This window comes from Misgurnus anguillicaudatus, chromosome 11, assembly GCF_027580225.2.
Source record: "Misgurnus anguillicaudatus chromosome 11, ASM2758022v2, whole genome shotgun sequence".
In the NCBI taxonomy this organism is placed as follows: Eukaryota; Metazoa; Chordata; class Actinopteri; order Cypriniformes; family Cobitidae; genus Misgurnus; species Misgurnus anguillicaudatus.
In genome coordinates, this window is record NC_073347.2 from 33401685 (window position 1) to 33418784 (window position 17100).

General features: G+C 37.1%; 1 protein-coding gene across 1 annotated transcript; it reads left to right on the forward strand.

Moving 5' to 3' along the window:
• On the forward strand, nucleotides 1–17100 carry eif3s6ip (eukaryotic translation initiation factor 3, subunit 6 interacting protein). Its single transcript, XM_055170124.2, has 15 exons — nucleotides 1–154; nucleotides 310–352; nucleotides 641–854; nucleotides 981–1060; nucleotides 1182–1243; nucleotides 5143–5212; nucleotides 5303–5376; nucleotides 5520–5691; nucleotides 5766–5920; nucleotides 6981–7151; nucleotides 11279–11412; nucleotides 11496–11669; nucleotides 11745–11934; nucleotides 12982–13062; nucleotides 16788–17100. The coding sequence occupies exons 1-15, from the start codon at nucleotides 122–124 to the stop codon at nucleotides 16863–16865; spliced, it is 1731 nt and encodes a 576-aa protein (XP_055026099.1). The 5' UTR covers nucleotides 1–121; the 3' UTR covers nucleotides 16866–17100.

Sequence of the window (17100 nt, forward strand, 5' to 3'; positions counted from 1 at the left end):
CGCCGCGGCTCTGTCACCGGAAGTACGTACAGTGGTCTTCCTTTCTTTCCTCCGTGCGTGGTCTGCCGGTTGCAGTGAGGTTTTTATCTGAGAAACCTATAATAAAGAATTAAACTTCATCATGTCTTATCCAGCTGAAGAGGAGGAGGCTAATGTAAGTTACTGCGAAGTTACTAAGCGAACGCGTGATGGATTTACGTGTGTAGATTAGCATGGTGCTAATGTTAAACATCTTTATCTTCGTTCGCCCATGTTGTTGTTTTATACGTGCTGTTAAATTTACCGTCTTCTCTCTTTTTTTGTGTGCAGTATGACCCTTATACCTACCCAAATGACTATGACTATCACACGGGTGAGTATCAGCAAAGTCCCTCCCTGTTATATCCAATACATTTGGTGTTCGATCGCCCCATTATTACATCTGTGGATGTGAAGTAACAGTCAGTGTGTACAGTATGATAACAGTTATCTATCTGAATATGTTGACAGATGGGTGTACGTACTGTACATTTGTAAATGTGATAAACATAACAAAATGAAAAGGAAAATTTTGGGGTTGATATTGAACAATTATAAACAAATAACGTAATGTATGTTACCCTGATAGCCAATGTATGACAGCTCTATGTATGTTCTTCAGGTGATCCTAAAGCTGATCTGGCTTATGAACGTCAGTATGAACACCAACAGACCTATCACGTGATCCCTGAGGTCATTAAGAACTTCCTGCAGTATTTTCATAAAACCATCTCTGATCTGATCGACCAGAAGGTTTACGAGCTGCAGGCCAACCGTGTGTCCAGCGAGAGCATCGAGCAGAAGATCTACGAGATCCAGGACGTTTATGAGAACAGGTGCAGATCCATTCAACAATATCCAAAAATGAACACAAGCGCACAACCATATGGCTACGTGGATTGTATTGTATTGTAATGTATAAAAATATTATTTCAGTCACTTCTTCTTTTATTAATTTTTAGCTGGAACAAGCTTACAGATCGCTTCTTTAAGACATCTCCATGGCCAGAGGCAGAAGCCATCGCTTCGCTGGTTGGTAATGGTGAGTGGAGTTAACTGAGTTTTGCTGAATTCAGTAATCTGAAACCCCCTGTATTGGCTAAGTAGTTTATGGAAAGGATTTTCGTTGTTAATATGGGCCTGTTGTTTTTATTTTGATACAGATGCAGTTTTCCTGATCCTCTATAAAGAGCTGTATTACAGGCACATCTACGCCAAAGTCAGCGTGAGTGTTACTTCTCATCTATCTTTACATACATGTTTCTTTGGGTCACTTTCATACATTCAGAGTTGTGTCTTTTATAAACAAGAAAAGTTTTGTAAGATTAGATTAAGTATCTGCCATGAAGGGCTGCATGATATTGAAGAAAAAAGCAACATGCAGTAGCTTGCTAAATAATAAAATCTGCAATAGCATAATGCTTTGAGTTTGTAAAGTCAGTTTAAATTACATATAATATTTGAAGAGTTCGGTTCCAAAACGCAATAAATCCATTTTGACTAATTTAGGTAAAAATGTGTTATCTATACCAAGAAAGTGACAAGATGAAAAGCACTATTTTCTGTTACAAACTTTCACATAACATTGTTAGGTTATATTAACATTAAATATTCAAATCCATAACTTGATTTTCAAGATTTATTATAAAAACTGATTATTTTCCTGCAAAATGCAATAAATCATGACAAGTTTTTTTCCAAAATGCAATAAATCTATTGAATCAATATAAAAGTTATTTTGCAAACAAGTAAGTAAGTTGAACTACATATGACCAGAGGTGGAAAGTAACGAATTACATTTACTCACGTTACTGTAATTGAGTAGTTTTTTTGTGTATTTTTACTTTTTTGAGTAGTTTTTAAAATCTGTACTTTTACTTTTACTTAAGTATGTTTTATTTAAAGTATTGTACTTCGCTACATTTTAAATCATATCCGTTACTGAGTAAAAAAATATTTTAAAAAGCAAGGTGATAAAGACGCGCAACGGATGTAAATGGGCGGTGCCCGGAGGAACGCGCAAAAAGAACCATGGAGACGGACGAGACAGGCGCGCGCTAATGCAGACCCGCCTTAGTTCAAATCTTATGAAAGAAACCCCTGGTCATATTTAAGCGACCACTTTCCACTGACGCGAAGCGAGTGTTTCATTTCTATGAAAGGTAGGATTCATGCTCTTAAGTACGAAATTGCACGACGCGTTTTTAATACCATGCGCATTATCTTCCGAGGTCTAGCAGCTTCCCGTCAAGTCAAACACAAATTCAAAACATCCTCGAGAATGCGCAGGTCATTAGACATTGCAGACAGAGAGAGAGAGAGAGAGAGCGAGAGAGAGAGAGAGAGAGAGAGAGAGAGAGAGAGAGAGAGAGAGAGAGAGAGAGAAGAATAAAGGTCGTCAGGGAAGTAAACGTGTCAAATGTATATAGACATGGCACTCATCTCATTATATTCTTATTTAAACTATATATAGTTTAATAAAATAATGTATGTTACCAGCAATACATCAATTACAACCTTACTATAGTGATTGTATTTACTAGCTGCTGACCACCTTTCACAAGTGCATAACTCACATGTAAAAATCATTAAATAATTACATAAATGTTTCTTACTTTAAAAAAGCTTTTTATTTTATTAACTTTTTGTTATTGCACTTTAATTGTAAAGATGTTCCTACAATTAAAAACAACTAGTTTGAGATGTATATTCCCTTGTCGTTTTTGAACTATACTAGAATCCTCCACCTCTTCCCGCTTTAAAAAAGTAACTTTTACTCTGAGTAAAGTTAAAATGACTTACTTTTTACTTTTACTTGAGTAGATTTTTAGACAAGTAACTTTACTTTTACTTGAGTACAATATTTTATTACTTTTTCCACCTCTGCATATGACATCCTCTGAACTTGGTCAATACTAATACCAATACCATATATATATATATATATATATATATATATATATATATATATATATATATATATATATATATATATACAGGTACTGGACCAAAAAATACATTCAGTCAGTTATCGCTCCCAAAATGAATTCAACATGTCATCATGTTAATGCTATAAATGAATTACAACAACAATAAAATGACATTTAAGAACTAGGGATGCTCCGATCCATCGGCAGCAGATCGGTATCGGACGATAACGGCATTAAATGACTCGATCGGTCCTCGTTAAATTTGCCGATCTCGTGAACCGATCTTTCTGTTTACTTTTGTCTGTCATGATATGGCTCCTCAATGCGGCTGCACGTAGAGACCATTTTTATGCAGTGAGAGCATTTTTATAACCCGTGGCTGATGAGCGACGTGTAGATTTGCATTTCTCTCTTTGCCTTTACAGAGATATGTGTATTTTCTAAGAGGACGCGGTCCGGTCTTAACATCGCGACCCGTCTTCACATCCCCATCAAACAGCGTATACAACACATATCTATCGTGGACAATTGCATCCTCATGTCAAAAGTTTATTATTTGCATGCATTTTAAAGTTTTGAGCGTTTAAACTTTAATTTTCCTCACAGCTGCTCTCGTCTGCATACACCCGCCGCGCGCACACACAGCAGCCTGTCATCAGTGCACGTGAACAGAGCGATCTCTGTCAAGTCTTAAAGCTGCAGTAACCTAATTCATCTCTCAATAAAATCACTCTCTGCTCTTCACTAAAGAACTGTTGTACTTCATACGAATGCGTGTATATTTAATTCATACAGTAAAGACTGTTAACTGTTTTATTTTCATTAGTTTTTACAGACATAAGACTTTTTAAAGGCATATTAAATTTCTCTTTGCAGAAGAAATATTTGTTGTGCTAATTTATTTGATTCTCTATTAAAACAATAATATACCTAATTACTGCAAGTAATATAACAAAGGCAACATCTGTGGTTTTACTTTATCTAGAAAAAATGTTAAAAGTTACAGTCATCAAAGAGCTTGCATATCAGCTTGAAAAATCGGTATTGGCATTGGTATCGGCCGATCACGAAGACAACAAATCGGTGATCGGTATCGGCCTGCAAAAATCCTGATCGGAGCATCCCTATTAAGAACATGAATATCACATTAGGTCACAAAATGTCCAAAATGACATTTCCCTTACATTAAACGTCCAAATATGCATTAAACTTTGCCATGTTATATTCATTTAGTTGACTAGTTGTATACACTGATTTAAAAAAAAAAATGACATTAATCAAAACACTTTGTCATATTAAGAACACAGTCATTGCTGCTGTCATCTTTGGGACGTCGTCGCTGAACTTTTTTGACAGCGATCAGCCGTAAAATGTTTTGGTCCTGCTCGATTTTCATTGGCTTCAAGTAAAATAATGGGAAGTTTTTCATAAGATGTGTTAGCATGACAGAAGCTTGATGCTGTCCTGTAAGATTAAGCAACAGCCGGCATTTTTCCTTTGCCTATCACATAAATTATTTGATTTTGATGGCTTACGTTTCTTCCCCACCATAGAAAACCACCACAGGTTTATCAATGCCATCAAAAGTATTATTTTGTTTATGTTTGTTTGTTGATCACGAAGTACAAAGTAGATGAGGAAAACTAGGATTCTGTGTGTATTCAAAGCGCTAACATTATTGTTCACAATGTGTTGAATGGTGCGCTGTGATTGGTTAAGCGGATTTATTGCATTCTGCAGGGAAGGAGGACTAGCATTTGTCGTGGTATGGGGATAAAGGGAGAAAAGTTGACAGAATAACACGGCAGATATCAGATTTAGCATAAAATTAAGAATTTACTTTTTTATACTGACCAGATACAATACTGATTTTGGCAGTAACTAATTTTGTTTTAAATCTGCGTTTATCATGTTTTGGAACCAAACTCTTCAAATATAAACACTGAAAATTATATAACCTGGCTTCAGCATATGTGTTTCACATACTTTTCTTTTGTTTCTCTACTATCTGCCTCAACCTAAAACTCTGACTATATATAAACATCTTTATTTGGTTATTGCATATCTTTGCAGTATGTACCTTTGTGTTATTTGCAATACTCTCAATATATCTTGCAGCCCTGCTGGCCTTGTATAAAGAAATAACTGTCTTGCGTCTGTCATGCTTGTAAACATTTTTTTTCTTCTTGTATAGGGAGGTCCAACTCTGGACCAGAGGTTTGAATCGTACTATAATTACTGCAACCTCTTCAACTACATCCTTAGTGAGTCCAAACACATCAATCGCATGTGATCCAGTATATTTATAATGGTCTAAATTGACATCAGATCAAATTGTCATTTGTTTTTCTCAGATGCTGATGGACCTGCACCATTGGAGCTTCCTAACCAGTGGCTGTGGGACATTATTGATGAGTTCATTTACCAGGTAAATGATTGAAGATGCTTATTGTTCTCTGTTCGGGACGTGCAGACCCGGACACAATTTGCAAACATTTTCTTGGAGGTGAAAATCTGTGTAACAAATTTAAACATTGTAAAAAGATGCTAATATCTTTTCCTGCTCTGCAGTTCCAGTCGTTTAGTCAGTATCGTTGTAAAACAGCCAAGAAAACCGAGGAGGAGATCGAGTTCCTGAGGAACAATCCCAAGATCTGGAACGTTCACAGTGTGCTGAATGTTCTTCACTCTCTGGTGGACAAGAGCAACATTAACCGGCAGCTGGAGGTGTACACCAGTGGAGGTGAAGGAGGGCAGATGTTTTGGAGTTTGGCTTTGGTGTTGGATGTCAGTTTGACGGTTGTGTTTGTGTTGTAGGTGACCCCGAGTCTGTGGCTGGGGAATATGGCCGTCACTCTCTATACAAGATGTTGGGTTATTTCAGTCTTGTGGGATTGCTGAGACTTCACTCTCTGCTGGGCGATTACTATCAGGCCATTAAGGTCCTGGAGAACATTGAACTCAACAAGAAGGTACTAAAATACCCAATGTTGGCTCAATAAGACATTTTCTGGCCGAAATGTGAAGGAATCTGCTATTTATAGAAACATCAAGTACAATATGAGGGTGATTCTCACGAAAACTTGGTTTTAAAAATGTCAAGCATGAAAATGTAAAAATTGCTTAAATTTACTTTTTTTCCCACCAGACATTGAAAAACAAAGTCTGGAGTAAATGGGAACATTAATTTAAAAACTTTTACTTATCATTTAACACTTTTTGTAACATAATTTAAAAAGTTAGTCCTAAAAAATCTCATTACCGCAACAGTCAGAAAACATCAACACTGACATATTTTCAAAATGACATGACAAACCTAAAAGAACATAATTTGGAGATTCTGCACATGCATTTAAAATCAAAGTATTATGCTTCTATTAATTTAATTAAATTAACATTTAATAAGCATCTGTTGCGGTAATGATAATCAAAATGTCGTGTAAGCATTCTGACAAGACAATATTTCAAATTAACTGTAAAAAAATGATCTTACCTGGTAGCCATCTTGAAGTAACTGGTCCATGTGCTTGGTCACTCAAAATCAAACTTTATTAAAATTCTGTATGTGTGCTTAAACTGTTCTCAAAAAGTGTTGCGGAGGATGAGAACATCAGGCATGGACACATCATTTTCCTAATTTTTCTTCATTATTATTATACATGAATATTCAGTAAATATTTTCTGTCATCTAAAGTAGTCTAGCAAAACATCCATTTATTTTTTTTCTTAATATTTTTGTGTTAATTTGATTAAATTACAACATAACGCATGTTCAAACACAGCCGGACACATTGCGGTAATGAGAATTTCAGCAGAAAATCAGATAAAATTTTCGATTATAAATTCTTATGTTGAAATCACACATTGTGCAAGGTAGAACACAGTATTGTGTTAATTCTGATGCTTTTTAATGTTACTATATTACACATTTTAAAGCTAAAATCATTAGTGCCGTGGTGTTTCAATGGTTTCGTGAGAATCACCCATGAATGTACCGTAGATAAACACATCGGCTGTATGTGTGTGTTTCAGAGCATGTACTCGCGCGTGCCCGAGTGTCAGATCACTACCTACTACTATGTGGGTTTCGCTTATCTGATGATGAGACGCTATCAGGATGCCATCCGCGTCTTCGCCAACATCCTGCTCTACATCCAGAGAACAAGAAACATGTTCCAAAGATCCACCTACAAATATGAGATGGTAAGTGTTTTAGTGCCGATATATCAATCTGACAGCCTTTAGTTGATGATCAGGGAATTTTGCATGTCCACAGAATCTGGGCATGAGAATATAAGGATAATATTATTGTTTCTCATGAAAAGTATGGCTGCAGCAACTAAATGATAATAATAAATTAAAATATTGTTCAGTCAATATCGATTAGTCGAAGATCTCGTCACACCGCTAGTGTGGAAGCATTTTATTGTCTGCGTCCAAATACTCACTCTTTCATTGTTTGTACTTGTCCACATGATTACTTAAATTATGTATATCCTGTATTTGGCTCAAGTGTGTTAGTTGGCGTGCCGCGTGAAGATTCAACCGTGCATCTAGAATTATTCACCCGATGGGACACACTTAGAAAGTATAAAAATGTCAATCCAGGAGGTAGTGTCAGCAATTTGCATTCGTTATTTATTTTGGCTACTTAAAATATATATTTTTAGGTGTTTTTTTTTTTAATAAAATGAACACACAAACACTCTGAAATTAAGATTATTATGTACACTTATCTGAACATTTTCAGAAGCAGAATTCTTTGCACCTGTATTTTGTGCATGCAGCTTTATTAAAGTTTATTGTTTATTCAGTAGTCCCTGAATAAACGACACAATTAATGTTGTTTCTAATTATGTGATGAAAGCAGAGATGTTCACAAGTCTCTGAGCTCGAGTCCAAGTCAAGTCTCGTTGTAACAAATTAAACCCTAATAACAAATAAAGAAATTATAAACATTTATAAAAAAACAAAGTTGCACATTAAGTAAGGTCTAAAATTAGCATTATGTACATAAATTAAATTAAATGGATAATAACACTGTCTTTATTGTACAAATTAAATATTATTATTATTATTATTTTTGAGCAATAGAAGTGATTTTCTGTTTGTCTTGGGTTGTTTGATTAACATAAATGACACAGACTTAAGTAGGTTAATTGAGGTTACTGTCTCTTTATTAAGAACAAATAAGCCCAGACTGGTTTCTGACTGGTTTCTTAAGACATAAACAAAAAAAAAATTATTAGAAAAAGAATACTGTGAGATCATTTTGCGTGTATGTGCCTTGTCAAGAAAAGTAAGATTTTATGTTGGCTTAACTTTTGAAACACTTCTCTCTGTATGTGAACTACTGAGTGCACTTAATCGCGTGCTCAAACACAGGCAGAGGGCGAATTCCAAACAGCGCTTCAGGAAGAAGATGCAGCAGTCGCTTCACATAAAAACGTTACGTTGTTTTTCATTGCTCTATTCAGCAAATGTATGTTAATTGACTACAGTATGACACAAAGTAGCGCAACTCTGGACCTGACTGGAGCTGGACCGGATACACTGAACCGCATGTGCGTACAGAAATCTGCTCATTGAGTGCCTTTTTGCGGTAAATTGTTTAACCATTTAAACAATTGCAAGCCTTAGAAACACGTTAATGATAAACTTACCCTATTTAAATTGCATATTAATCCGCAAATCGCATGCGAGTCGAACCGCGGATCCGTCACAGCACTACCCAAAGCTTCAGATGAATGCCACAGCAGCGGCTGCCTGCAGGTACAGTCGACATGTATGTTCGCGGCCGCGCGCGGAGCAGATACGTCACGTGTTACGTCGTGGGCAGGTTGTAGTTAACGGAGGGAGCTATGACAGCGAGCTCATCAGACGTTTCCTAAAAATAAACATTGTTCACGAGTCGCGCGCCTCGAGTCGAGTCTGAAGTCTTTGAGGGTCGAGTCTCAAGTCGAGTCTGAAGTCACTGTGTGTGCGACTTAAGTCGCACTCGAGTCCCCATCTCTGGATGAAAGCAGTTGCAGATGTTTTACAAAATGCATAACGATGTTTGCACCAATGAAATGTGCAACACTTATGTTTTACTTCCAAAATAGGTAACATCCATTTATTAACTAACGAGTAAAAGTTTGGTTTTAAGGGTTTTGTCTCATTATTTACATTCAGAACATAATGCATGATTGGATACGCGTAGCCTTGAACGCTGCTCCGAAGCGGTGTTTGAGATAGTGTGTGGGTTAAGGGCACTGCACTTTGCCAGTTAAGACATAGGACATTCTCGGGCACTTCCTTCCTCAAGTGGCAAAGACCGCACGTTTGGGTATTTGGACGCAGTAGTGTTAAAATTTTTTGCTTTTTTTGCTATTTTCAGTAATAGTTTCAGGTGCTGAACATTTGGTTCATCCCTAGTCTGTAACATCACTTTCACACTGCAACAACACAAGCTGCTGTGCAGTTATAAAGTCAGACGCATCTGCTCCAAGCAAAGACAAAGTCATTATTATTAAAGGGATAGTTCACCCAAAAATGAAAAATGTCATTAATGAATGTTCCAAACTCGTAGGACCTCCGTTCATCTTCGGAATACAGATAAAGATGTTTTATATTTAGTCCGAGAGCTTTCTGACCCTCCTCTGAAAATCTACATTGAAAGTTACATGACTGCAGTGACGCGGCTGACATGTTATCTGGTGTACCAAAGATGGGTTTTTTTTGTGCTCCCGTGCTTCGTTCTCTGAGGGAGACACATGCTGTTGAAAAAAAAACTTTGCAAACATGTTTGAGGATTACGTGTCATCCGCGTCACTGCAGTCACATGACTTTAATCTCGCGCATGCGCTTCACAACAGAAGTGGAAGAGAGACAATACTGAATAAAGTAATAATTTTTTTTATTTTTGGACCAAAATGTAATTTCGTTGCCTCAACACATTCTAACTGTTACACTGATGTCACACGGACTACTTTGATGATGTTTTCATTACCTTTCTGGACATGGACAGTATACCGTACATACATTTTCAATGGAGGGTCATCAAGCTCTCGGACTAAACACAAAACATCTTAAACTGCGCTTCAAAGACGAACGGAGGTCCCACGAGCCTGGAACGCCATGAGGGTGAGCCATTAAGGACATTATTTTCATTTTTGGGTGAACTATCCTTTTAAATGAAAAAATAAACGTTATTAACAAGAAATTCTGGACAGAAAACTAGGATCAGATTTAGCATTTCAATATAATCTAGACATGCATATCTTCAAATATATCAGTGCCATTGCTTTGTTTTAATATGCACACCAGTAATGTGTGTTTGTAAAAACGACTTAAATGGGTGATTCTCACGAAAACTTGGTTTTAAAAATGTCAAGCATGAAAATGTAAAAATTGCTTACATTTACTTTTTTTCCCACCAGACATTGAAAAACAAAGTCTGGAGTAAATGGGAACATTAATTTAAAAACTTTTACTTATCATTTAACACTTTTTGAACATAATTAAAAAAATTAGTCCTAAAAAATCTCATTACCGCAACAGTCAGAAAACATCAACACTGACATATTTTCAAAATGACATGACAAACCTGAAAGAACATAATTTGGAGATTCTGCACATGCATTTAAAATCAAAGTATTATGCTTCTATTAATTAAAATAACATTTAATAAGCATCTGTTGCGGTAATGATAATCAAAATGTCGTGTAAGCATTCTGACAAATTAACTGTAAAAAATTATCTTACCTGGTAGCCATCTTGAAGTAACTGGTCCATGTGCTTGGTCACTCAAAATCAAACTTTATTAAAATTCTGTATGTGTGCTTAAACTGTTCTCAAAAAGTGTTGCGGAGGATGAGAACATCAGGCATGGACACATAATTTTCCTAATTTTTCTTCATTATTATTATACATGAATATTCAGTAAATATTTTTTCTGTCATTTAAGTAGTCTAGCAAAACATCCATTTATTTTTTTTCTTAATATTTTTGTGTTAATTTGATTAAATTACAACATAACGCATGTTCAAACACAGCCGGACACATTGCGGTAATGAGAATTTCAGCAGAAAATGAGATAAAATTTCCAATTATAAGTTCTTATGTTGAAATCACACATTGTGCAAGGTAGAACACAGTATTGTGTTAATTCTGATGCTTTTTAATGTTACTATATTACACATTTTAAAGCTAAAATCATTAGTGCCGTGGTGTTTCAATGGTTTCGTGAGAATCACCCAAATGTTCTAATATCCCATCTGGGAGAATTGCTTAAATTCATGCAATCAGATCTTGTTTGTGATGTCACTCTTATTTGCTGTGATGTACAGATCAATAAACAGAACGAGCAGATGCACGGCCTGTTGGCTATTGCTCTCACCATGTACCCCATGCGCATCGATGAGAGCATCCACACGCAGCTCCGTGAGAAATATGGCGACAAAATGCTCCGCATGCAGAAAGGGTGAGAACTTGCACAGATAGCCTCATGTAATCGTGATAGTAAGAATTTTGTTAATTATTACTAAGACATTTTTTCTATCTCAGAGATCTTCAGGTGTTTGAGGAGTTGTTCAGTTTTGCATGCCCTAAGTTCCTGTCGCCTGTAGTTCCAAACTACGACAACGTTCATCCAAATTACCACAAAGAACCATTCCAGCAGCAACTGAAGGTGTTTGCCGAAGAAGTTCAGCAGCAGGCACAGCTCTCCACCATCCGCAGGTATTTGCATGGACAAACAAGATTTACACCGCGTGTGATTCAACTACAACAAACTAACATCTGTTTGTGTCGCAGTTTCCTGAAGCTCTACACCACTATGCCTGTGGCCAAGCTGGCCGGATTCCTCGACATGACCGAGCAGGAATTCCGTATCCAGCTGCTCGTCTTTAAACACAAGATGAAGAACCTGGTGTGGACCAGCGGCATCTCCGCTCTGGATGGAGAGTTTCAGTCGGCTTCTGAGGTCGACTTTTACATCGACAAGGTGTGGTTCAAGTTTTTATAAACTAGACTTGCAAAATTCATTCTTTAATTCATGAGATATACAGGGTTGCTATAGTCATGGAGTACTTGGAAATATCAGGGAATTTTTATATTGGATTTGAAAGCTGGAGGTCCTGAAATTGAAAACAATCTTACAATGTCATGGAAAATATTAGTATAATATAAAGTTAAAGGAATAGTCTACTCATTTTGAATATTAAAATATGTTATTACCTTAACTAAGAATTGTTGATACATCCCTCTATCATCTGTGTGCTTGCACGTAAGCGCTGGAGCGCGCTGCGACGCTTCGATAGCATTTAGCTTAGCCCCATTCATTCAATGGTACCATTTAGAGATAAAGTTAGAAGTGACCAAACACATCAACGTTTTTCCTATTTAAGACGAGTAGTTATACGAGCAAGTTTGGTGGTACAAAATAAAACGTAGCGCTTTTCTAAGCGGATTAAAAAGAGGAACTATATTTTATGGCGTAATAGCACTTTTGGGAGTACTTTGACTCGCCTGAAAAGTCCGCTCCCCTTCTCCCTCTCATAATGGGAGAGGGAGGGTGTTACTGCGCCGAGTCGAAGTACTCCCATAAGTGCTATTACGCCATAAAATATAGTTCCTCTTTTAAATCCGCTTAGAAAAGCGCTACGTTTTATTTTGTACCACCAAACTTGCTCGTATAACTACTCGTCTTAAATAGGAAAAACGTTGATGTGTTTGGTCACTTCTTACTTTATCTCTAAATGGTAGCATTGAATGAATGGGGCTAAGCTAAATGCTATCGAAGCGTCGCAGCGCGCTCCAGCGCTTACGTGCACGCACACAGATGATAGAGGGATGTATCAACAATTCTTAGATAATGTAATAACATATTTTAATATTGAAAATGAGTAGACTATTCCTTTAATGTACATTTCTTTTGTTATGCCTATGTTTCAAATATTGCATTGAGTACAATCTGTAAATATTCAAGTGCCAAAGTCATAACATTTTTATCGACTTACAGAGATTTACACCCGTATGTTTCTTCCATCAGGATATGATCCACATTGCGGACACCAAAGTTGCCCGTCGCTATGGAGATTTCTTTATCCGACAGATCCACAAGTTTGAGGAGGTACTCATACGCTATTACAGACCAGATTCATTGTATTTATCTTATAATTAAACCTTTCCCCATCATCGAAGAGTTGTCTCATTAATGAAGAGAAAATGCTTCCCTGTCAATGACCAGTTTTTACGGCAATCCATATTTCCGCTATTATCCACTAGGTGCCGCTCTTACCCAACTTATAAAACACTGAAGCGTACACTGATCCAAAAACAGTAAAACCCTCTCTGTATGTTTTGAGGATCGCTCTGAATCTGTTATATAACAAAAGTCCTTTACAAAAATTCAAATATCTCAGCTTTATGCTCAAAATTTGGTATTTAAACCCATATTTGAGAGGTAATAAACAGAAATCAAATGAAGAAATGATGAAAAAGTTTTAGTTTGAAAGCAGAGGGTTTGTTTTTTGTTTGATATATATTGTGTGGTTATATATTTAAAGAAGATTTTTTTCTAGAAGCAGGGTTCCCACAGGTCCTTGAAATCCTTGAAAGTTTGTGAATCTGGGGAAATTAATTTGGAAGTTTTTGAAAATATACATACAGTCTTGTTCAAAATAATAGCAGTACAATGTGACTAACCAGAATAATCAAGGTTTTTAGTATATTTTTTATTGCTACGTGGCAAACAAGTTACCAGTAGGTTCAGTAGATTCTCAGAAAACAAACAAGACCCAGCATTCATGATATGCACGCTCTTAAGGCTGTGCAATTGGGCAATTAGTTGAAAGGGGTGTGTTCAAAAAAATAGCAGTGTGGCATTCAATCACTGAGGTCATCAATTTTGTGAGGAAACAGGTGTGAATCAGGTGGCCCCTATTTAAGGATGAAGCCAACACTTGTTGAACATGCATTTGAAAGCTGAGAAAATGGGTCGTTCAAGACATTGTTCAGAAGAACAGCGTACTTTGATTAAAAAGTTGATTGGAGAGGGGAAAACCTATAAAGAGGTGCAAAAAATGATAGGCTGTTCAGCTAAAATGATCTCCAATGCCTTAAAATAGAGAGCAAAACCAGAGAGACGTGGAAGAAAACGGAAGACAACCATCAAAATGGATAGAAGAATAACCAGAATGGCAAAGGCTCAGCCAATGATCACCTCCAGGATGATCAAAGACAGTCTGGAGTTACCTGTAAGTACTGTGACAGTTAGAAGACGTCTGTGTGAAGCTAATCTATTTTCAAGAATCCCCCGCAAAGTCCCTCTGTTAAAAAAAAGGCATGTGCAGAAGAGGTTACAATTTGCCAAAGAACACATCAACTGGCCTAAAGAGAAATGGAGGAACATTTTGTGGACTGATGAGTAAGGGTGTCACGATTTCGATTTTAAATCGAAATCGATCGAAATTAAGTCATAACCTCGAACTTCGAATTAAAAAATGGGATCGTCGATGCTGCCACGCCCCCATTTCACGTCCGGTCGGCTTGCCAAGCGGGGGAAAATAAACTCTCAGAAGTGTCTTTAAAAACATCCATCCAGCGGAACGCGATTTATATTTTAAACACGAGGGATGTATTGCTTCAACTCCTTGAAATGCATATCATAAACAGGATTACTACCTAGTGATCTGCCTTCGGAGTTCGGACAGAGCGCAGCTCTCTGCACGTGCACGAGAGAGCCGCCAAGATGCAGCGGGTTATATTTTAAACAGAAGGTATAGTTTGCCTCAGCTCGCATGAAACGCATAAAACTGAACAAATATGTAAGGATTATTACTTTAGTCTATGTTTAGACTTTGGACAGATGCGAGAGCGCGTGCACCTGAGACAGAGAGAAGCGCAGCTGCTTATGACGCACCGGTTTTATTTCAGATAATAGGAGTCCAAGACGCGCGCATTATGTCTATCTGCGTGCAAGAAGGAATTCTCTCTCTACAAGCTCTCTCGCGTAAAGTAAAGCCCACAAACCCCCATGCGAGGAAAAGCACGCAATGTGCATGTTAATGTGAAACTATAATAATTATAATAATAATAATAAAGGCATATAATTTTTTGTCTTAAAAAATTCTTTTAAAAATCGAGAATCGAATTGAATTGTGACATCAGAATCGAAAATGTAATCGAATCTAGGATTTGGAGAATCGTGACACCCCTACTGATGAGAGTAAAATTGTTCTTTTTGGGTCCAAGGGCCACAGGCAGTTTGTGAGACGACCCCCAAACTCTGAATTCAAGCCACAGTACACAGTGAAGACAGTGAAGCATGGAGGTGCAAGCATCATGATATGGGCATGTTTCTCCTACTATGGTGTTGGGCCTATTTATCACATACCAGGGATCATGGATCAGTTTGCATATGTTAAAATACTTGAAGAGGTCATGTTGCCCTATGCTGAAGAGGACATGCCCTTGAAATGGTTGTTTCAACAAGACAATGACCCAAAACACACTAGTAAACGGGCAAAGTCTTGGTTCCAAACCAACAAAATTAATGTTATGGAGTGGCCAGACCAATCTCCAGACCTTAATCCAATTGAGAACTTGTGGGGTGATATCAAAAATGCTGTAAAACCAAGAAATGTGAATGAATTGTGGAATGATGTTAAAGAATCATGGAGTGGAATAACAGCTGAGAGGTGCCACAAGTTGGTTGACTCCATGCCACACAGATGTCAAGCAGTTTTAAAAAACTGTGGTCATACAACTAAATATTAGTTTAGTGATTCACAGGATTGCTAAATCCCAGAAAAAAAATGTTTGTACAAAATAGTTTTGAGTTTGTACAGTCAAAGGTAGACACTGCTATTTTTTTGAACACACCCCTTTCAACTAATTGCCCAATTGCACAGCCTTAAGAGCGTGCATATCATGAATGCTGGGTCTTGTTTGTTTTCTGAGAATCTACTGAACCTACTGGTAACTTGTTTGCCACGTAGCAATAAAAAATATACTAAAAACCTTGATTATTCTGGTTAGTCACATTGTACTGCTATTATTTTGAACAAGACTGTACATAGATTCAAGCACTTTCAATGATCTGTATCTATTTTATGCAAGAAGTTTTCTGGAAAAAATCCATATTTCCTGTGTAGTGTAGGATAATATCATCAAAATTCTAGACTTTTTAAGCACACGTGCTAAACTGTTTGCTTTAAATGCTTATATTTTCTGTATGCGAATGTTGATTCATATCAAAATGCTTTTTTGCATTTTTGTGTTTTACACATTAAAACGTCTCTGATTTTGATGTAGCTGTTAAGACGCTGTGTCTTCCTTGCCATACTTCCTGCGTCCCTGTAACGCCGTCTTTGGCAATATTTCAGATAGTGATATACTTCCTGACTCCCGCATCACCCTGTCTTTGTCGTTAAGCCTCACCATTGGTTGAATTTGATATATACATTCAGACACACTTACCCCTGGAGGCGTCCCCAAAGTGTCACCACAGTGATGCAGCGCAAGTTCCCTTGAAAGGGAACTGTAACAATGTATCTTTAAAGGTAACAAGTGTAACCTTGTTCTCACTTGAAATATGTCCCCACATTTAGTCCTTGAATTTGAGGGTATTAGACCTGGAAAGTCCTTGAAAGGTCCTTGAATTTCAAGTTAACTAAGGTGTGGGAACATCGTAGAAGGTATTAAACTTTTGTATAAAATCATAAAAAATGCTGCCGCTGACTGGAAACATTCTTAAAAACACTGGCGGGGAAACAGTTACCATAGCAGTATTTGCTTAGAAATATAGTGAATGGTGGTGTATATGACTGAAAATTTTGCTTTCACTCTTTGCAGTTGAACCGGACTCTGAAGAAAATGCCCCAGGCTGGCGCGTCTTCAACTACCAGCAGCTCCACATCACGTGCCACATAATACAAACCCCATTGGACCTGATCCTCACCCAGTCAGAAGAACCCACTTGATTAGACTCTGATATTTCCCTGAACTTCTCAACCAATCAGAAATCACCTCTGATATCGATACCAATCAGAAGCGGTTTCTGAAGTATGTTGTGTCATTCAGTTTATTTTGCTGACAAGCCAAGCAAAGTCCATGAAACTATTCTAAAGTTTTTTTTCTAAGTCAATAAAGTCTAATGTGGCTGAAA